General features: G+C 23.4%; 3 protein-coding genes across 9 annotated transcripts in view; 2 read left to right on the top strand and 1 right to left on the bottom strand.

The window, feature by feature from the left end:
* Positions 1-1,436: 1,436 nt before the first annotated feature.
* Positions 1,437-19,705, top strand: LOC127283165 (phosphatidate phosphatase LPIN3). 5 transcript variants are annotated; one of them, XR_007843312.1, is made up of 13 exons: positions 1,437-1,854; positions 10,033-10,887; positions 11,306-11,478; positions 11,552-12,499; positions 13,098-13,309; positions 13,549-13,728; positions 14,231-14,764; positions 14,886-14,964; positions 15,044-15,305; positions 15,391-15,894; positions 16,120-16,223; positions 16,549-17,142; positions 18,030-18,174. XR_007843312.1 is itself a non-coding variant. In XM_051307860.1 (12 exons), the coding sequence occupies exons 2-12, from the start codon at positions 10,699-10,701 to the stop codon at positions 18,226-18,228; spliced, it is 3,369 nt and encodes a 1,122-aa protein (XP_051163817.1). In that variant the 5' UTR covers positions 1,437-1,854; positions 10,033-10,698; the 3' UTR covers positions 18,229-19,705. The 5 variants fall into 5 exon arrangements, 4 of the variants coding, with proteins under 4 accessions (XP_051163817.1, XP_051163816.1, XP_051163818.1 ...); XM_051307860.1 differs by lacking the exon at positions 16,549-17,142 and having other exon boundaries at positions 13,113-13,309; positions 18,030-19,705; XM_051307859.1 differs by lacking the exon at positions 16,549-17,142 and having other exon boundaries at positions 1,438-1,854; positions 13,552-13,728; positions 18,030-19,705.
* An 840-nt stretch (positions 19,706-20,545) lies between these two features.
* LOC127283171 (mRNA turnover protein 4 homolog) lies at positions 20,546-21,819 on the bottom strand. Its single transcript, XM_051307871.1, has 3 exons — positions 21,667-21,819; positions 20,844-21,385; positions 20,546-20,728 (listed from the first exon to the last, which is right to left on the bottom strand). Exons 1-3 carry the CDS (start codon positions 21,692-21,694, stop codon positions 20,597-20,599), a joined length of 702 nt encoding a protein of 233 aa, XP_051163828.1. The 5' UTR covers positions 21,695-21,819; the 3' UTR covers positions 20,546-20,596.
* A 455-nt stretch (positions 21,820-22,274) lies between these two features.
* LOC127283176 (14-3-3 protein zeta) overlaps positions 22,275-22,454 on the top strand; it is a 32,928-nt gene continuing 32,748 nt past the window's right edge. The window contains exon 1 of one of the 3 annotated variants that reach the window (XM_051307884.1): positions 22,275-22,407. The gene's annotated coding sequence lies outside the window, so the exon portion shown is untranslated. The remainder of the gene's footprint in view (positions 22,408-22,454) is intronic. The other 2 variants (XM_051307881.1, XM_051307883.1) reach the window with 2 other exon arrangements.

Consider the following 22,454-nt stretch of genomic DNA (forward strand, 5'->3'; position numbering starts at 1 on the left):
TTTTTTTTAAACAAAGTTGATATCTACTATTGAATTTGCGCAGGTTTTTAACATAAATGTAAACATTACGTCTTATTTTGCACGTGTAATATATAGTTTCTTCTTAGTATTAAGAAAGTTTGATAATAATGTTATTGACATGGGTTTGCTATTGAAACTTGATGCGTTTTGTTTTTTTCATTAGACGTTTTTTTTATATTTTTGCTATCAGAAGCAAAATAATAGCGATATAATTACTGTATTTTGAGAATATTCACTTTTTCAGACGCGTAATAAGCAAACTAGTTTTTAAGAAAAAAAATCTTTATCTGCACAAAGAAAAAAGATTTCTTTGAGGCAAAGAAACAAATTTCTTTGACAAATTTTTCTTTGATACAAAGAAACATTTATTTGTTTCAAATAAATTATTTTTGATTTTAAAAAAATTATATCTTCGTTTCTAAGAAATTTTTTATTTAATTCAAATAAATGTTTCTTTGACCCTGTATCAATGTTAGAATTTCTTAGATTTAGACTTTCTTTCATTCAAAGAAAATTTCTTTGAAATTAAGAAGCTTTTAGTTCTTTCTTCTTTTTCTTTTCTCTGGTTGTGGAACAGCAATATGTTTCTCTAGAATAGCTAAAACTTTCGCTGTTTTAGTAAACATATTTCTTTGAATCAAAGAATTAAAGAAAATTTGACACTATATCAAAGAAATACTTTTTTGCTTCAAAGAAACATTTTTCTGAGTATATAAAACATTTTTAAGCGATTCTAATGAAATTATAAAACGTCCGCCATATTTTTTACGCCATTTTGAATTTTGAAAATCTGACTTAAAAATTATGAAACAAAAGGCACTAACTAAATAGCTAGTGTTACATAATTTCGTTTTTTATCTACCACGGAAAAAAATATTTACCTAGAATAGCGAAATGTTTCACTACAGTAGCAAAAGTTTTACTTGATTCAGTTAAATATTTCGCTATTCTAATGAAATCTTTCGCTGTTTCAGGCAAATATTTTTTTCCGTGTAAGAAATTTTATAACAAAATTAAATTAAAAATTTTTTTTTAATTATATTTAACTTAAATTTTTGTATATTAATTTTTTGTATTTATAGAAAAATCAAACTCCCTGGGGAGTTTTTTCGTTAAAAAGAAAAATATAATAGAATAAATAGGTGTTATAGAGACATATCGACATGATGAATCATCATCGCAGGTAAAAAACAAAATTTGTCATTATTTGCCGAAATTTTAAAGAAGGGGGCTTGATCTCTGGTACGAGAATTTACAGCCAATCGAAGTAGGAGTTTTATACAAACATATATATCGCGTGTTGTATCGTATTCAATAAAATGGAATAAACGTCACTGGTCACCAGACGTATTCAGGCACACACAGACATACACACTCGGTCAAAGCCGATATAAGTTTGCCTTGTTTCTATTCAGTTTCACTGAAGCATTCGTACAAGACGCGCGTGTTCTACGTTTTTTTCTCTTCCCTTTCGCTTTGTTGCACGCCAATAAGTGTATATATATATATGCGCGCACTTAATTATTTTCCTTTCTTTTCAAATTTTTTTTTTCTTCACAAAAAGTGTCTCTTTTTTAATTATTATAATTATAAAAGTGCCTTTTCTATTATAAACATAGTGCAAATATTTGAAAGAATGTTCCAATGATGATCCATAATACGATCAATATATTGGTTTGAAATAATAAAAACAAAATGATGTTTTAAGTTGCCAATTTGAGAAAGATGATGATGATGATGTTAGAATTCAGTCTTTAATTGTTAACGTGAGTCTTTTTCATGGGAACAAGAATTGGGAGCAGTTGATTTTCCACTTCAAGAACTTTCACATCAGTGAGTTATTTCACTTTCGGCATAGTATAAAACAAAATTTAATTTTCATTATTTTTTTTTTACAATAATTGTCATAAAACTCATATTTTTTTTTCTTAAGGTGAATATAATATTCGATTATTTATATGAAGAACAAAATCGTTGCAATAACGTATATTGCTTATACATATAAATATTTTCATTGAGAAATTTATTTTTCTTTATATGGTGCTTGAATCACGTTTGTACCATTATTTTAAAATTGCGCGAATTTTTCATTGATGAATCAACTGAATTATATTGTTACAATAGTATGATAAATAATCAGGACCTTTAATTTTAAAAAAAAATTACTAAAATAAATTAATTATAATAAATAAACAAATAATTATTTTAAATAATTTTAATAAATTATAATTGTAATAAATAATATTATAATAAATATAATAGTTAATTTAAAAATAAATATAAATTATATTAATAAATTTAAATAATAATAATAATAATAATAATAATAACTAGTTAAAATATATTTTTTTATAAGAACAGTGATATAATTTTTTGTTAAATTATATTTTTGTCAATTACACAATACTTCATGAAAATTTGTTTACGTTTAAGTATAGTTTATTCAAAGAATCGTTTGTGACGTTTGTGAAAAAATATAGTACAACAATATAGGATCCAACGTGGAAGATCACGCAGGCAAAGTGTTAGATATATATTAAATGCTTATTCACTTTATAGTCTTACTATTCTTTAGTATTCTTTTTTTTCGCGATGCACTTTGCACCTTGTTATTAATTTCGTTTTTTTTTTTGAAAATTGACTCTTTCTGATTTTACTCTTTATTTTTAATAATGAAGTCAATAACAAGATTATTTTTTTTAGTTCCATTAACTTTGTATTAATTAAATTAAAAGAGGTAAAAATCACAAAATTGGAAATTTTAAACAAAAATATAATTTTATTATTAAAAATTAAATACAAATAAACAAAATTCAAATAATTATAAATCAACAAATTACAAACAAACAAAATTCAAAAAATTATAAATAAACAAAATACTAATAATAATTATAAATAAACAAATTTCAAATAAATAAAATATAAATAATTATAAATAAACAAATTCCAAATAAATAAAATATAAAAATAATTATAAATAAACAAATTCCAAATAAATAAAAAAAAAAAATAAATAAATAAATTCAAAATAATAAAAATACAAATAATTACAAATAAACAACATATAAATAATTCTAAATAAACAAATTCCAAATAAACAAAATACAAATAATTATAAATAAATAAATTCCAAATAATAAAAATACAAATAATTACAAATAAACAAAATATAAATAATTGTAAATAAACAAATTCCAAATAAATAAAATACAAATAATTATAAATAAATAAATTCTAAATAATAAAAATACAAATAATTATAAATAAACAAAATATAAATAATTATAAATAAACAAATTATAAATAATTAAAAATAACAAATCACATATATACCTAAATTGTCAAAATATTTACTTGATCCCCCTATTGCAAAATATATGAATCACACGTGACTGTTATTTTGTTGTTGCATTAAGAAATTTCCTCTATACTACACAATGCTTTTCGTCATATAGGTATATAAAATTTAGTGTCAACAAAAATTTAGGATTTTGATTATTTAAAAATTTTTTATATATTATAAACAGTGAAAAAAGATTTACAATTATAAAAATTAGTATATATAATTTATAAATATAAAACCTAAATTATATTATTCAAAAAATAATTAAAGTAATAATAAAATTATAATAATAATAATTATTATTATATATTAATTATATTATAATTTACAAATGATAATAATCAATATAGTAAAATTCTTAGCTAATACTCAAGTGACAAATTAGTTTAAAAATTGAATTGAATTAACGTGAAGATAATTTACTTAATAATATATGGAGACTTCCTAATTAAAATACATTCGCTTATGCGACATCGAGAATAGTTGCAAACAGAAAATTTCAAATTCAATGCCAAGTCCATGATCAAGGGTCACGTTGGAAAAAAGCCAATGAAATTTTAGTGAATTTTCACTGTATTTTGATAAATTTAAATCATATCAAATATAGGCTTAATAATGCCGAGAAAAAAAAAAGATTTTATTCGAATTTTTTTATTATTATTATTATATTATTTTGATTTTTGTTTGATATAATTTATATTTTTCACATTTATATAACATTAACACCAAATATAATATAAAATTTTTGATATTTTATATGATTGCAAAATTATAAGAAGACAATTTGAGGAAAATTTTGTGCCAAGAAAATTTGTATGTTAGGAAAAACTGAGAGGAAAAAAAATATATACTGTACAAAGAGCAAAGTCGAAGTTTAATATAAAACTGTTGAAAACTATACAAAAATGATTATATATATATTTGCAGGTGACTAACAGGTTTCTTTTTTTTAGATTCTTATTTTTATTTAACAAAATTAATTTCAATGTAAAATTTTCTTATCTGAAAGGAAAAAATATAAAATAAAAAAGATTTTTTAAGAAAAACATTAAAAAAATACGCAGATATAAAAATAATTGGTTTTTTAAAAAATTTTTTTTGTCAATAATAGAGATGTATGAAAAATCCTATACGTCAAGATCGCACATGTTCTTATATATTAAAACAGTTACGTGAAAACTTGACTTTCCCTATTACATAAATGTCACTAACTTTGATTACGTTACATAAATAAATATATTTATTTTTTAAAATTAACCCTTTTATTGACAGAAAAAATTTAATATAAATAATAATTAAATGAAAATATATAAATAAAAAATATGAATAGATAAATCCATTAAAAAAATTAAATAAATAGTTTTTTCAAATAAATTTCATTTATATGAAAATTTTATTTTTCGCTAAATAAAATTTTATTTGTGCCAAACAAAATTTTTAACCTGAATAGTTGAGACAAATATATATATTTTTTTTTTTCTAAATAGCTTTTTTAATTTCTTTTTTTTTACTTTCATGATTATTCAAACGACTGACAAAACATAATAAATATATATTTCTAAATTAGGTTTGAAATGATGCAATGTGTACATCTGTGACTTCATCCCCATTTCGTTGCCGGAAGTTGACTAAAAATAGAGAGAGTGGAAAAGTCTTTGCTCATCTTAGACTCTCAATTAGTTTGTTAAATGCATTTGGAATCAAATTTTTTTATGAAAACTTTTTTTAATTAAAAAAACTACTTTTATTATATTTTATAAAGAACAATAAGTTTGGTATAAAAAATTATAAATAATTAGCAATTTAAAAAAAAAATTGTATCTATAATATTGAGAAACATTTGAAGAAAAATGAGTAGAAAATTTTTTTTAAAATATTAAGACTTTTAATTTCAAAAGAGATACAAGAATTACAAAGATATAAAGCAATTAATTATATTGCATTAATTAATTTACATGAATTTCAGAAAATGATGATAATAATATAAAAAAAAAAATTCTTTCTTAATTTTTTATAAATAATAGAAGATTATAAATTTGTCTCATTTTCTGAAACTTAATTATAAATAATTAGATTTTTATGTTAAAAAAGTAAAATTAGACCTTTTTATAAAAGAAAAATAATAGTTTGAAAGCAAAGAAAAGCAAAAGTACAAACTGAAAACCGGTATAATGTTTATGATGAACAAGAGATTCTATATAATAGTGCACAAAAAAAAAATATATCTATATATATATACTGATGAATATGTATAAGAAAGTACATAAAACCCACGCATATAGCACTCAAGATGGCACCGATTTCATTTCTTTCGGGTCACAGAGGGTCTCACGAATTTTTAGAAAGTCTCCGCGACGATGCACGTGTCAAATATAATCTCAGAATTTTTTTTTTTTTTTTATCTCAAAACTTTTCAAAATATTATAAAATTCTTCTTTATGCAATTTTTTATCAAAATAAAAATAGATTTTATTACATTATGCAACAAAATACATATAATAAGCTAATTATTACACACAAAAAACAAATACTGAAACCTTTAACATCTTAAAATGAAAATGCCTGGAAACTAGTGTAATTTTAATCTTAAAACTAGATTAAGTCAATTTTAGGACTTAAAATCATAAACTCAAGGCTGAAATTCAGTAAAAATGGTTCTAATGTTAACGGTTTTAGTCAAAAGTGAACTGAAAATAAGTATTATTTTTTAGTGTGTATTTAATTTAATTTTTTATTTTTATTTTATTTATTATTTAAATTAATTTAATAAGAAAAATTAATTAAATTTTTATACTTTTAATAAACAATTTTTTAATTTATTTAAAAAGAAGGAATTTAAAAAAAATTTGAAAATTTTTGTCAAAGATTGAAAAAAAATAAGGTACATTGACCTAATATATATATATATATGTGTACACATGTTCTATGTACGAACATATGTACTTATATATATGTATATACATATAAATTTTATTCCCAGGCAATGGACGGATTTATATTTAGATTTTATTTGCCATCAAGTGTGTATATATACCCGTTTTGTGCAATCATTATGAAAGAGAAATTTTTGTATTCATGTAATACATATGTCCAATATATACTAGGAAACATTAACCATAAATGTATATAATATATAGTTCATGAAAATTTAACACAATAACTGGACATATTCGCATCAATGATCCAATCAAAGGAAGCTCACAAAGTGATTCTACGTCAAACATATATATATATTCACCTAAAATGCATATATGTCTGATAATACATAAACATAAGAGTAAAAAAAAATCTTTAAAAATATAAGTTTCGGACGAATAAAAAATAAAAATTTATTTATAAATAAAAATATAGAAAAATAATAAATAAATAATTTTTTGAAGAACAAATAAATTAATACACTGAAAAAAAAATTTATTTGATTCAAATACTCCATTACTTGACTATTATCAAATAAATATTTATTTGTATCAAATAATTATTATTTCAGTCAATTAAATGGTATTTGTTTCAAATACAGAAATTATTGGTTCAAATACAATTTATTTAATTCAAATAAAAATTATTTGGTTCAAATAAATATTTATTTGATAATACTCAAGTAATCGAGTATTTGAATCAAATAAATTTTTTTTTCAGTGTATAAGTATATAGATATATAATTCTGAAAAGTCAGTTGAATATCGCGGTTATGGATCTTGAACTTTTGGCACCTAATCAACAAAATTTTTGGCGAACCGTATCAAAGCGGAAATAATACGACCTCACATGCGACGCAGAACAACACTTGGCGTCTTTCAATATATCAGGAAACCCATTGTCTGCTGATCTAATCTTCATTATATATAGTGACTATACAGTCTAAATTAATTAAAGAAAATCATTTCGTTACAATTTATTTAAAAATTTTTTAAAAAATTATTTTTTTTTTTATTTCTAAAGCACACTTTAGCCCGTTTATTTCACTGAATAAAATAATAATAATAATAATAATAAGTAAAATAAAAAAAATAATGAAAATAAAAAATAAATAAATAAAAATAATAATAATAAAATAAATAAATAATAAAAATAATAATAAATAAAAATTGCGATAAAAATGATAAAATCAGCCCGTGAATATAAAAAAATTACAAATCGACAATTTCTTTGTTAAAAAAAAAAACAATATATTTACAATACCCGAGAGATTTTCTTATCAAAAGGTAGTTAAGTTCTCAACTTTCAATAATTATAACCCAACGAGTAACTAAAAAAAAAAATTCCTATAAAATGACTAAAAAAAATTTTTTTTTGAAAATTATTAATCAATAAATGTTGCAAAAAAAATATTTTTCCACGTTTATAATAAAATTTTTCATTTGCAAAAAATGTTTCACTTTAAATATTGTTGATCTATGAACATTAATCAAATATTATTGACAACGATTTTAAAACATTGCGAGTACACTTTCATTCGTTGAAATCAAACAAGAAATAAATTTATCATTTTGCATTGTTATTTGTAAATTTTATTTCAATAGAGAAATTTTTTTTTTTTTTACAAAATTAACAACATTTTTTTAGTATAAAATTATTGTAAAAAAAAAATTATATTGTTTTTCATAGTTTTTTTTCTCTTATCTCAACGGAAAAAAAAATTTTAATTGCATTTTCTTTAATTTATAAATATAGAAAAATTAAATAAAAAAAAAAAAAAACTCAGTTTTGTATGTGAATAATTGAGAATTATTACAAAAAAAAATATGCATAATTTACAATAACATTCATATAGGTATACAATGTTCAAAAGAAGTAAACAACAAATGACTAATACATTATTTGGCAAATAAATGAAAAATAAGATAAAATCTTTTTAAATATATTTTCCATCGCTCATTCTTAAGTTTTTGTAATACTAAAAAAAAAAAGTTACTACGAAAAACAATATAATTTTATTACAACTACAGGAAACAGTAAAAATAGTCAATAAAAAAAAATAAATTACAATTTCTAATGAAATATGAATAAAAATATTTTCTAAACATTTTAAAAAGTATCATTACGCAAAAAAAATTAATTAATTTTAATTTTTAATTATAGTAAATTACAATATGATATTTTTTTAAATATTAAATTACATATTATTACTAGATAATTTAATAACAAAATAGTATAATTCTTATACAAATTTGACAAAATAATTCTCAGCTCATAATGTTATAACTGCTTTTAAAGAGGATCGGTTGTGGAATTTACCACAATCGTAAATTTTGATTTTGTGCCAAAATCGAGAATTCTACGACAATTTATCATCCTGAACGAATTTACTTCCCCTAAAATATACATTTAAAATTGAAAAAAAAATAATAAATATTAAAAAAATTATTAAAAAATTAAATATTAAAATAATTAAAAATTAATAGAAAAAAATAACAAAAAATAAATAATAAATATTAAAAAATTATTAAAAAATTAATTATTAAAATAATTAAAAATTAATAGAAAAAAATAACAAAAAATAAATAATAAATAAAATTTGTTTCGGGTTGTGGGGGGCAGCAATATAATAAATTATTGAAAAAAAATGTTCTTCTACAAATATAAAAATATTTATTTAATATATTAAATTTTTTTTGTATTTATATATTCATACATAAATTTTTTTTTTATTTTTTATTTTGTATATAAATCTTTTTAATTTCAAGTACATATTATATTTACCTCCAAAAGAGAGAAAATTTCCAAATATCTCCTTGAAAATTTAATAACTAATTTAATATGTTAATTAATTTAATATAATAAAATTATAGAGGATTAGAAAATATTTTTTTTACATAATATCTACATAATTATTACTATTTTGGTGTTTCTTTTTATTATTTATTTAATTAATTTTTTTAAATAATTTAATTTTTAATTATTTTTTTTTTTTTATAATTAATATTAATAATAATAATTTTATTATAAAAAAAAATTCTATATTATAAAAGTAGAATTTTAAAAAACTTTTGAAAACTAGAACTAGATTAACGTATATATGTACATATATTTAATGATATGTTTAACTTTTTGTTATGACAGCAAACTGGAAATCTTGGTTCTAAATTATAATTGCTAGAAGTCTTTGTATATTTATTCACGTAACATATAATATATGTATAAGTAATATATATATATATACTTTTTTTCATTCAAGGTTCAATGATCAACATTTTTTTTATAGAAAAATAAATATAAACCTTGAGAAAAATTGCCCTTTACATATTTCAAATCTGTATTTATAATTTTTCCGTAAAAAAAATATTAGCAAATAGAAATAAAAATTGAATATGTATATTTCTTAAAAAGGAATACAAATAATCTTATGTCATTGAAAAAAAAATTTTTAATTAGAAAGTAGGTAAATTTTATCTCATTAATTTCATTCGTTTTTTTAAACTAAAAATTTACGATTCAGTTTTTCATTTTATTTTATTAATTATTAATTAATTAATTATTATTAATTCATAAATTATATTATTACCTATTTATTTATTAAGTATTTATTATTAATTAATTAATGTTATTATTAATTAATAATTAATTATTATTTATTAATTAATTCAGTTCACTTTAAATAAATGCATTATTCTTGTCATGAATGTAATTACATCAACAAAAGAAATAATTGAAAATTCTTTTTTTTTCAGTTTAAATGTTCCCGCTCAAGTGTCAATGACCACGTGACTGTCCCTTTTATTGACCGTGAAGTATCCTGGATTTTGATTGGCTCGAAGGCCACGTGATCGAATGCACGTCACTTTTGCCGTCTGCTGCAGCAGCATAGCTGTGCCTCTTTGTGAATAACCAAAACGAATCTTTAAAGGGACAAAGGATTTGAGTTGTTTCTTTTGTACATTTTCTTCTTGCTCATATACATCAGTAACAAAGAATCGTAAGGTTCTTTTATTTTACTTTCTCACCTGCTGAAGTTGTTTACGCGTCGTTGTGCGCGAAACAAGAAGAAATAAACTGTCAAAAATACTACTTTGTATATGAAAAATTTTGACAGTTCTCATCATCTGTCATATCAGTGCGTGTTAAAAAAAAAATTTTTTAATTTCTTTTAATGATTCGATTAAGTGATAGTAATACCTATTGACGTGATAATTGTGTTAAGAATCTTGTGAAAAGATGAGAAAAATTGAAAATGAAGTGTGATAGCTAATTTTTGGAGCGTGTAAAATAGGAAATTTTTTTTTTTTCGGGGAAAATACAAGAAAGAAAGGGTGAGATTTTATATTAGAGACGTGCTTTGTCATGTCTCAAGGGAAATTTTAAGAAAGTAACCCGACATTTGAAAATCGTTCACTAAAATGTACAGCATGAACTATATTGGCAAGTTCATCAGTAACTTTCGTGATTTTTACAATGAAATAAATGCAGCAACTTTAACTGGAGCTATTGACGTTGTTGTCGTCGAACAACCTGATGGATCGTTCACCTGCTCACCTTTTCATGTCAGATTTGGAAAATTGGGAGTTCTTCGATCTCGGGAAAAAATTGTAAGTTTCTAGAATCTTTTTTTTTTTAATTCCTTTTTACATTTTTAATATCTTTTTTATATCCTCTTTAAATATTAAATTCTTTCAGTAGTTTTCTTTTTTTACTGAAAATAATATTCGTATTTAAACAAATAAAAATTGGCAAAAAAAATGAATTTTTGAACTTTGAACTTTATGATAACGTAACAATTATTTGTAGATAATTTTAATTTCACTTATTCTTGCAATTTAGCAATTGCATATATAAATGCAATATGACGAAAAGAAATTATTTTTAAATTAATTTATCTATAGTTAATTGAAAGAAAATATTAAAATTTAAAATAATGCTAAATAGTCTGTAATTAAAAAAAAAGTGAATAATTTTTTTTTTCAAGATTAGAAAAAGATTTAAATTAATTGAAAATTTTCTTCAAAGGTGGACATAGAGATAAATGGAGATGCCAGGCAAATTCATATGAAACTTGGAGAATCTGGGGAGGCATTTTTCGTAGAGGAAGTGAGCTCCAGTGGATGTCCATTAGATTCCGAAATTCCACCGCATTTAGCATGTTCTCCAATTCCCGATGACAGTTGCTTTCCACCTATCAGGTTTCTTTAATTTCTTTAAATTTTAATATTTTTCTAATTTACACTATTTTAAAATTAAAATTTCTTTTTTAAGATTTAATTTACTCTCGGAACTTCCTCATGAGCAACACGAGAAAATACTTCGCGATTCAATATTATCAATTGAGAGAGAAAAATGGGAGCAAATGTCCGCCTTGCCACCTGATCAACGTGAAAAATTTCTCGTTGAACAATTTTCTGATTTGCCATTTGAATTAAGAGAAAAATGGCTTCAAATTGCTTCAATGACATCGGAGGAACGTGACAAAATGTTTAAAGAATATTATGAATCAATATCTACCTCACAAAAACAACAAATGATACGCGAACAATATTCAGCATTGAAAAATGAAGATAAAGAAAAATTATTTAAAGAAAATTTCCCTGAATTACCCACGGAACAAAGGGAGAAATTTGAAAAGGCATTACTCACCGATTGGCAAGAGCCAAATTGGGAAAATAAAGAGGATCTCATGAAAAATGAAGTTGATGAGGAAATTTTTGATATGGATGGTCTTGATGGTGATACAGTATCAATTCCCGTATCAACACCAAAATCATTTATAGCCGTGACATCAACCGATAGAATTCGTAAGATAAGTGTTGTTAATAATGATTTTCGACCAATAATCGATGATCCACAAAGTAGTAGTAAGGAGAAATCAAGTGACGAATCAAATACATCATCATTGACAAAGAAAAATTCCAAGGATGAAAGTAATGACGATGGTAAAGGTGGCAAGAGAAAACGAAAGCGAAGAAGTGTTATGAGAAAGAAAAATTCACTAAGAAAAGCGAGTAATGGCAGTAGTAGTCAAGCGGAAATGAGCGAAAGTGATAATTTAGTTGTTGAAGAATTGCAGAATGAAAATTCCAAAGGACCTGTTTCAGCAGACATCGATAATAATTCAAAAGATTCGTCTGTCGCTCTATCAACAACAACAACATCAACAGTACTTCCAGAGACTGATTTTCACTTCTTTAGTGATACGGAAGTTACCAAGTAAGTTTTGCACACTATTTTTTTTTGCTAATTGTCAAATGAATGCTGCTTTGTTTTTTTTTTTTAATTTCAACCTTTTATTTCGTTTTGCATTAGAATCGTATTTTTTCGTTGTTTATCTTTCAGTTTTAAACAGAAACCGATTATACAGTGTTGGAATGATTTTATACACCATGTCGTCGTTTGAGATGTGAATTCTTTTTTGAAGACAAAAAAATTTTCCAATTATATTTTGAACAAATTATTGTAACAAATTTTATTAACACAAAATTAAATAATTACAAATAAATTACATATTTTAACTATTTAAATATTTTACATATTTTTAAAAAAAAGTTTTTCATTTTTTGAAATTGAATTAAAATTTATTTGTAATTAATTTACACTGTTAATTAATTAACAATATAATTGAAAATAAAATTTTCTTATATAATTTGTTCAAAAACATAAATGAGAAAATGTTATGTCGTCATTCTTTTTTTTGTAATAATTGTAAAGAGGAAGCTCATATCGATTCGACAATTTTCACGACACACAGCACTACGACACTTAGCATTTTGTGGTTGTAATTCGTTTACTTTATTTTCACATTTAAAAGGAATCGGGATTCCAGGCCATGCTCGCCCGTTCAATCGGATTCAGAGTTTGAAGTTCGAAAAATCACATTGGAAACAACTGATTTGGATGATGACAAGAGTCATCAACAAAGTTGGAGATGGGGTGAATTGCCAAGTCCACCTCCAGATTCGGCGTACGCTTCTCACAAGAATTCAATAAATTCGACTGTTCAATCATCACAGAATAATGACAGTTAGTATCATAAAAAAATTTTCAATAATTATTTTAATTTCAGTTTGCATCAAGGCCTGCGTTCAAGTGAAAGAAAATATTTATAAAGTAGAAAATTCAAACACTGATAGAATTAAATTAAATCCTTGTAGCCGAATATATTTTTTTTTTATTTTTTTTTTGGAAATTGAAAGCACTTTTATTCACTTCTCACCTCTTTCTACTAACCATTATATTGCTAACTGCTTTTAAAATGGTAGCAGAGGCACGTCGGTCTATGCTCAGTGGCATGTTCTCCTTCATGAAGAAGACTTCTCGCGTAAGGCACAATCCAGAATCAGAGGGAATTTATCTCAGTGATATTAAAGCCGACGAATTGGATCCCGAAGTTGCTGCTCTCTATTTTCCCTCTTCCCATCGTGGTCCTTCTGTCGTTAAAGGTATATTTTAAAAAAAATAGCTTCCGCCTCTGCCTTTAACACGTTTTCTTATCGGCATCAAGTATTTTAACATTTTCTATTATGAATATTATTTATTAATTAATCTATTAATTAATATTAATATTCTAATAAAATATTAGTAAAGGATTTTCAATTAAAAATCTTTCATCGATTTTATTTGTTTAATCATTCATTTTCTTTTTCAACATTACTTTGAATTTGAGTTTCCCTAGAATATTAGAAAATTAAAAAAATTTTTAAGACAATTCAAAACAATTTCACCAACAGGCTGTGAAATTCGAAATAGAATCTTGTTCACACAACGAGAAAAATTATTATATTTTTCCTCTTAATTTATAGAAATATAATTTTTTATATCTAACGTAGTTTAGAAACTAATAATAATAATAATGAAATTAATAGTAATAATAATACAAATTATTATTTATAACAAAATGATTCATAAATTAACAAAATTTTGGTTTCTAATTTATAATTTTAGAAGGAAAAATATTAGACGAAGAAGACGCAGAATCTGGAAATGGTCCAAGTTTACCGCAAAGTCCTAATAGTTTTGAGGGCGTTATTGGTGGACCAAAATCTCTTGATAGTGATTTTGAAGAACCAAAGCATTCTATATTTGAAAATATAGACGTAAGTCTTTCATTATGTGGAGGACTTGATTCTGAACTTGGTCCATCGGACGATGCATTTCATCAAAATCAACTTCATTTTGAGGATTTATGCGCTGATCCAAAATTATATGAGAATCCAAATCTCACAGTGAAAATAAATGGAAAATATTATAATTGGACAACAGCATGTCCAATAATAATGACTCTTGCTGTATTTCAAAGACAATTACCACAATCGGCAGTTGGAATTTTATATTCTCAATATATGCCAATATTATTGCATGATGATAAAAAATTGGAAAATGAAACAAAACCCGAGGGTCGCAGTAGTTATAGTTCATGGTTTTCATGGCGAAGATCGACAACTCAAACACCAAAAAAATCACAGGAAATTAATCAAGGTGATTTTTCTAATATCAAATATTCAACTTTAAATATTTCAATATTAAAAATATTGAAAATATTACAAATTGTTTTAATAATATTTTCAATATTTTTAATATTTGTTAATATTTTCAACAGATGAAATAGCACCTTCGGAGCAAGGCAACGAGGTAAAAGAAGAAACAGTATTAGATGAAACTGATAAACCAAATGAAGAGTAAGTATTTTTTTTTCTTCCCTTCTGGTGTAATTTAATTCGGAGAGAATTCACAGTGAAAATTTTCTTATGTCTTTAGAAAAATAAAAACCGTTGAACCCGTACAAGTGATAGTAACCGAAGATGATAAAGTTGAACCCCAGGTAAATGTTCCTGAAATTATTCATAAGGAAATAAGTGACGTGAAACCGGAGAAAGAAGGAGAGGGATACAGTGGCAGTGAAGATTCTGACAGTAATCAAAATAAAACACCAGGTATTAAAATACCAATAGAAAGGAGACCCTATTACGAGGCTACTGAAAAATATAGAAAAACCCTCAGGCTTTCTTCTGAACAAATTGTAAGTTATTTTCTATTTTGTCAAAAAGAAAAAATTTTTTTTTTTGTTGAAATTATGAAATTTTAATTTTTCCTTTTTTTGTTAGGCAACACTCAACTTAAAGGAAGGACCAAATGAAGTTGTGTTTAGCGTGACAACAGCTTATCAAGGAACAACACGTTGCAAATGTCACATTTATAAATGGCGATGGGATGACAAAATAGTTATTTCCGATATTGATGGAACTATCACAAAATCGGATGTTCTTGGTCATATATTGCCAATTGTTGGTAAAGATTGGGCGCAATCAGGTGTCGCTCAACTTTTTACAAAAATTAAAAATAATGGCTATAAATTACTTTATCTATCGGCAAGAGCAATTGGTCAGGCACGTGTCACAAGGGAATATTTAAAGAGTATTAAACAAGGTGATTTATCATTACCCGAAGGACCATTATTATTGAATCCAACAAGTTTAATTTCGGCATTTCATCGCGAGGTCATTGAAAAGAAACCTGAGGAATTTAAAATTTCCTGCTTAAGTGATATACAAGCATTATTTCCCGAGGAATCAAAACCATTTTATGCTGGATATGGAAATCGTATTAATGTAAGAATTTAATTTCAATTATTATTAGAACAATATTTCCTTATTAAAAGTGAAATTTTCACTGTAATTAAATTGAAAGAAGTTTAATTATAATTAAATCGATGGAATACAATTATAATTGAATTAAAATGGAATTTTTTAAATTGCTTGATTTGAAATTAAATTTTCGTTTGCTTTATTAAAATTAAATTAATTATAATTTAAAAATTTCTGTTTAATCATTAGGACGTATGGGCCTATCGAGCAGTTGGAATTCCAATAATGCGCATCTTTACAATTAATCATCGTGGCGAATTAAAGCATGAACTGACCCAAACATTCCAATCATCGTGAGTACAAAATTATTTTTCAATCAAATTTTTTATAATGTATATAGAAAATAATCCAACTATTCTTCCTAATTTTTTAATTTCTCCTTATTTTGATCGATATAATTGAAATTTAAATTAGTTTAATATTATTTTTCGATTTATTATTATTTCAACATTTTTTTCATTAAAAAGAAGGAAAAGAAGAAAAAAAAATCATATAATAAATCGAATTACGGAAAATTGAGGCTGCTGAAAGAAAACTTGGAAAAAAATAATTAAAAAAAAAGAAAAAAAAAAAAAAGAAAATTGATATTTGACGGGTGGGTTATTTGTGTGTTCACAGCTATGCGTGTCAGAGCAATACTGTCAATGAATTGTTCCCGCCACAGTACAAATCTGAACAAATATCAACTTTTCAACGATGACAACTCGACTCTAGCCAATTTTAAATGATAAAATTTAGTATTCAATATCTAGCAAAGTTTTCACACACACACACACCCTCACAAAAAGAGAAAAATGAATTTTTAATTTTAATGATCATACAAGCATTTTATAGAAAATATTTAACGAAATGGTATTTTAGTTAATGGTAGATAAAAAGAGAAATATTTTTATAAAGTAATTTTAAATAGAAGTATTTAGAGAAAATTATATATTTATTTTAATAAAATCGTTGATAATTTTAAATATTGATGTATTTGTTAAAATACTCAAGTTTTTAAATATAATTGTATACTCGCGTATAATTTTTATATCGCGAAATTTTTCGAATTGGGAATCTGATCTGTTTTTATTTTTGAAATCTAAAGTAGTTTATGAATTTTTAAAAATTTTACTCGTTATTTATTCATATATATATAAAAAAAAACCTGTTGAAAAATAATGATGAGTCGTTTTGAAACCACTTCTGCATATCTTCTTATAATTTAATAGGGTAAGCACTCGTTAGAAGGTATATTTGATTTCTCATTGCCGATATGCTTTTGCAGAATTTAGTTGCTCAAATTTCCTTTCATGCACAGTCCTCTTTAATATTCATTTTTTTTTGGCTTTCCTTTACCATAAAAAATTCCAGTAATTTCTATATTAACGAAAATTCAAAAAACGTGAATTTGAATATTTTTAAATATTTTTTTACCACTGTATGTTTTTTTTACTTTTTAAAATTTTCATCTTTTTATAAAATTCTCATACATTTTCACTGTATTGCAATTCAAAAAAAAGCTTATTTTGCATTTATTCAAATTTCATTAATTATTTATTATTTAAAAATAATATTGAAAACAATTTTTAATTGCTTCGAATTCAAATTTTGAATTTTATTAATTTTTATAATACTTTTTTACTACAGAAATATAATATAAGCAATTATATTCATAATTACAAAAGGAACAAAGGTTATTTATATTTTTTTTGAATTTTCGATAAAATAAAAATGATTTCTAAAATTTCCAGGTGTTTCTCATAATAAAATAATCGTTTTTCTTTAGTTTGAAAAAAAATCTTCTTTTCCAAAATGCTTAAAGGGTATTATTAAGAATACATTAAAATTTGAATGTTAAATAAAACGACTTAATACAATTAATCATATTAATTACCTGCAATTATAATACTTAAATACCAATTGTCATTTTCGTACTGTATCTAAAAAAAAAATCAACTCTACTGGAGACTCATCAAAAATAATCATTTCTATTAATCATTGTTTTTTTTTTCTTTAGAAACGATTGCAGCAATCATATAATTTAAAAAAAAACATTTTGCCTTATTTCGTTTTATGGAGAGAATAAAATAAAATTTTTGTCTTTCTTTTCGTTTCAGATATTCAAATATGAGTTTCATAGTAGATCATTTGTTTCCTGCTTTACGTGAAGACGCGGCAGATGAATTTAGTCAATTTGCTTACTGGAGAGAACCAATTACCGAAATGAATTTCGATTCTTTGATCACTGATTCTCAAAGTACATCGAAAATTGCTGCTGCTTCTTCTTCTTCTACTTCAACGTCAACACGAAAATAAGAAAAAAAAAATTACACTCAATGTAATCATCATCAGTTTTAAGTAGCTTTGAAAAAAAAAATTGCTGTTGTATTTTTTCCTTTTTTTTAAATGAATTGTATGTACATATAGTTTCAATTATGGTGGATTTTTTTTTAAATCAATTATTGCTATATATATAAAAAAAGTTCTCGTCTTTGGTGTTTAAATGCAAAACACATTCCAAGGCAGGTGATATCAGAATTAAATGATTATAATTTAAGTTACCGACACTGGCTGTCTTTAGTATTAAGTTTTATTATTATTATTTTTTTTTTTTTTTGACGTAAATTTGGTGCCTAATATTTGTAGTTTTAAAATGTGCCTAGCAATGTGATCACAATTTTCATCAAAGTTTAAGAAAATATGAATATTTTGTTTTATGAAATTTAATATGCGGGCAGTTAAAGAAAAAGGTATCAATTATGACAAATGCACTTAGTTTACAAATATAGCAAAATCACCTAGAAATAGAAATTGACTATTTTAGGATTTAATTATGTAAAATGACTCGTGTCTCAGATTTACTGGATTATTGTTCAAAAGCAAAAGTCTAGTCCTTGCCAGTAATTCAAATCGCCTTAGTACAATTTTCTTTTTATTTTTTGATTTATATTTTTTAAGTACTAAAAAAAAACAAATGTGTGAAAGGATAATTAAATATTTTAGACACTAAAAACGACACTAAAAACACTTTACTAATATTTATAAGACGCTTCTTTTTAAAAAGTGCGATTTGGATTAATTTTTTTTATTTTTTACAAACTGTTTATGTAAAAATTATTTATTTTTCATTTTTGTGAAATGTCATTTTAGTTTGTAAGCTACGTGAAATTATGTATATTATAATGAACGATTGAAGAATAGGATTTGTGATACCCGATCAAATATTTTTACATTGTAATTAATTTTTTTTTTTTTTTTTGCCCGCTTAGCATTCCATTGTACCTAATTTTTACATTTTAAAATGAAAAAAAAGAATTTCTAATTTAAATTTTATTTATTTTTGCAATTTTTCTTTTTTCGCCAATCAAAAATTATATAATATTTGGAATGAAAAATAAAATAAAAAAATAATTTTGAATATTGAAAATGGTAAAAAGTGAACTTTTTTCTATATAAATATATATAAAATAAATGTAGTGGTGGTAAAAAGAGGGTACAAATGCATTTTACCAAAGATAGTACGAATCGAGCGAATATTGTTCACTGCACATGGAAATGATGATAATTATTGAATTTAATGAATAATTCGCTGGTCGATTGTGTTTGCTGTCCTCATAATAATACTCCTTTCATCAAGTGCAAAAAAAAAAAAAAAGAAATCATATGCGTTGTATTATAAATCGTTTCCTCTATATAATTTGTATAAGAACTACTGGAATTTCTAGAATTTTTGTCTCATATATTTTACGCTAGTTATGTACTACATGGTATAAATACATTTAGTTTCTCTGAATCGTAAATTTTTATTCTTTACTCTCACAATTTTTTAAATTTTAGTTAAATTTTTATAATAAAATTTAATTTTTATTTCAAGTAATTTTATTTAAATTTTAATTTTAATGTTCATTTTTAGTATTTTTTTTTTATTAGTGTTAAATTTTGTTTAAATAATTTTTATGAAAATAATTTCTTGATCAATCTTGATTATTCATTAATAAAGATGTTTTACTAGGCCATTGAGTTTTGTTCTGAAATTTAATAAATGAAAATAAAAAAAAAAAAATTTAAAACCTAATTACAACATTTATATATAAAAAATTTTAAATTACTTCGTTTCTGTTTGTAATATTAGACTTTGTACAAGACTTCATTCCAACATTTAATACTTCTAATGAATCAACTGATGTTTCACTTCTTCGACGAGGTTTTAATTTTGTTATTAAAGATCTTTGTTTTTTATTGGAATATTTGCCACTTAAAACAACATACGTTCCCTAAAATTAAAAGTAATTTAAATGTAACTATTGTTTTATAGAAAAAAAAACAAATTTTTTTTAAAAATTTATTTACTAGAACAAATGTAAATATCCAAATAGAGAGAAAAATCCATGTTAAACTCAACATTTTGATAATTAATCTTTTGAAATGAAAAATAAAATATTAAACTGAAATTTTTAAAATTTGTTACAATCAAAACTTATAAATGACATTTGCAATCATTTGTTTATATTTTATGACGAACAAATGAATAAATAAGATTGTCATTTCCTTTTGGATTTTCAATTTAAATTTTTTATTATTTCGTTTAAAAAAGAAAAAATTCTTAATTTAAAGGAATTAAAAAATAGAATAATTAAATTGCAACTTAATTTATTTATAACTAAAAAAAAAAATTCTATAAAAATCACGTCTCCACTTCATCAACTTCCATTTCCTTTTCAGTGTTCTCTGTCTTTAATTTCTTGTATCCATGTTTCTTTGAAAAAACTCCAAGTGGTGTTAATTTAAATGTAGCTAAAGCTCTTCCTAATAATTTCTGTAAAAAAATCGAAAAAATTATTTTCTCTTATTTCCGAAAGTTAACAAAAATTTTAAGAATTAAACTGAAGAAAAAATTTTTTAAAATAATTTTTCAATTAAATATTTCTTACCAAAATTCTTGCTTGTTCTGGAGTTAAAGTTTGTCCTTGTTTACAAACTTCAAATTCCTTGACAAGTGTCACAACACCTTTTTGTAAAGATGTGGGCATTCCTAATTGTCTCAAATGTGGCTCAATACTGTGTGGAAATTCTGGCATTGGACCTTCCGGTAAAATAATCGTCTCCTCAGTAACAAATCCCGATCGAGCATAATCTTCTTCTCCATATTGATTCATCCATTCTGTTACCTTTTTTTTCGGTCTATTTGTAAATAATAAACCACATTGTCCATTAAGTGCATTTGCCAATTTATGAATACCATCAGAAACTTCCAATTCTGATGATTTACCAAAAGCAAGTGCCATAATTTTATTTTTACCAAAGAAAAATCGACTGTCATTCCATTCTGCACGTAATTCTTTTAATTTATTATTGCGCATATTTTGCACAGAAAATAAAAAAATACGTTCATATTTATCTACACTTGATCTTATGTCTTCAATAACATGTTGTTTTAATTCAAGACCTTTTTTCTTTGTTTTAGTAAGAGAAACTGAAAGAAATTTAAAAAAAATAACTTTTAGGTTATGTATACTACAATAAAATTAAAATTATTTCATTGAATTAGTACTAAAATACTAAAATTATATTTAATAAATTAAATTTAATTCTTGCAATGAAATTTCAATTTATTTATAATTTTACTTTATTTTAATGTGTATAAAAAACAAAGAAAACATATTTATAGGTTAGGTGTAGTAAAAAATTAATTTACATTCTATTATTTTTACAACATATAATAATTTCTTTTTTAAATAAATAAATAATACTTACTTTTTTTATCCCGCTTTGATTTAGGCATATTTATAAACAATTATTCACAATTATAAAAATTAAAACAAGATTGTGTGATTAATAAAAACACGCTGTCAAACCATGTGCTTCCAAGTTTGAAAATTACACTACAGATGGCGCTGTCGTTAGGGGTTGCGTTCAGAAACCTCTTTTTAAATTTTTAAATTAAAAATAAATTAATTTTTTTAATTGTTCTAAATTTATTTTTCCTTACAAACAATATAAATAATAAAGTGATAAAGGTTTAAGTTTTTTAAAGAGTAATTTAAAAATTATTGTAAATAAAAAAATTTATTAATTACACATAAAAAAAATATAAATCGCGATTTTTTTTTTAAATTTGATAAATAAGGAAAAGTACCAAAGATTAAAAACGTAACAATTCGAATAGTAATTTAATTACTTTAGAATGTTTAATTTTTTAAAATTATTAAATATTTTTTATTTCTATTTCTAATGTATATTTATATGTACTTTAATTATTCATTTATAAAATAATTTGTAGGATAATTTTCCCTTTTTCACAATTTTGGAAAAAAAAATCAATATTTAAAGTAAAATTGTTTTGTTAAAATTTGAATAACCGGAAACAGTTTCTGAACGCAGTCCAATATGGCGGTTTCCGCTGATCACGACAGTGCACTCCGCAAGATCGTAGTAGACGGGAGCTGTTGAAGTACGCCGAAGCCGATTTTCCAGGCCACTAACTGCACTCAAAAGGTGAGTTTTTATATAAAAATTAAGAAAATCATTTATTTAATTCATCT

This window comes from Leptopilina boulardi, unplaced genomic scaffold (genome assembly GCF_019393585.1).
Source record: "Leptopilina boulardi isolate dan_hultmark-lab unplaced genomic scaffold, ZJU_Lbou_2.1 LbouV2_31, whole genome shotgun sequence".
Taxonomy (NCBI): domain Eukaryota; kingdom Metazoa; phylum Arthropoda; class Insecta; order Hymenoptera; family Figitidae; genus Leptopilina; species Leptopilina boulardi.

Coding starts and splice junctions, on each gene's coding strand:
- LOC127283165 (XM_051307857.1), top strand. CDS start 10,699: ATGTACAGCATGAACTATATTGGCAAGTTCATCAGTAACTTTCGTGAT. Junction 14,965..15,043: donor ACTGATAAACCAAATGAAGA/GTAAGTATTTTT, acceptor TTATGTCTTTAG/AAAAATAAAAACCGTTGAAC. Junction 15,895..16,119: donor GATATGGAAATCGTATTAAT/GTAAGAATTTAA, acceptor TTTAATCATTAG/GACGTATGGGCCTATCGAGC.
- LOC127283171 (XM_051307871.1), bottom strand. CDS start 21,694: ATGCCTAAATCAAAGCGGGATAAAAAAA. Junction 21,386..21,666: donor ATCAAAGCGGGATAAAAAAA/GTAAGTATTATT, acceptor AATTTCTTTCAG/TTTCTCTTACTAAAACAAAG. Junction 20,729..20,843: donor CAGAACAAGCAAGAATTTTG/GTAAGAAATATT, acceptor ATTTTTTTACAG/AAATTATTAGGAAGAGCTTT.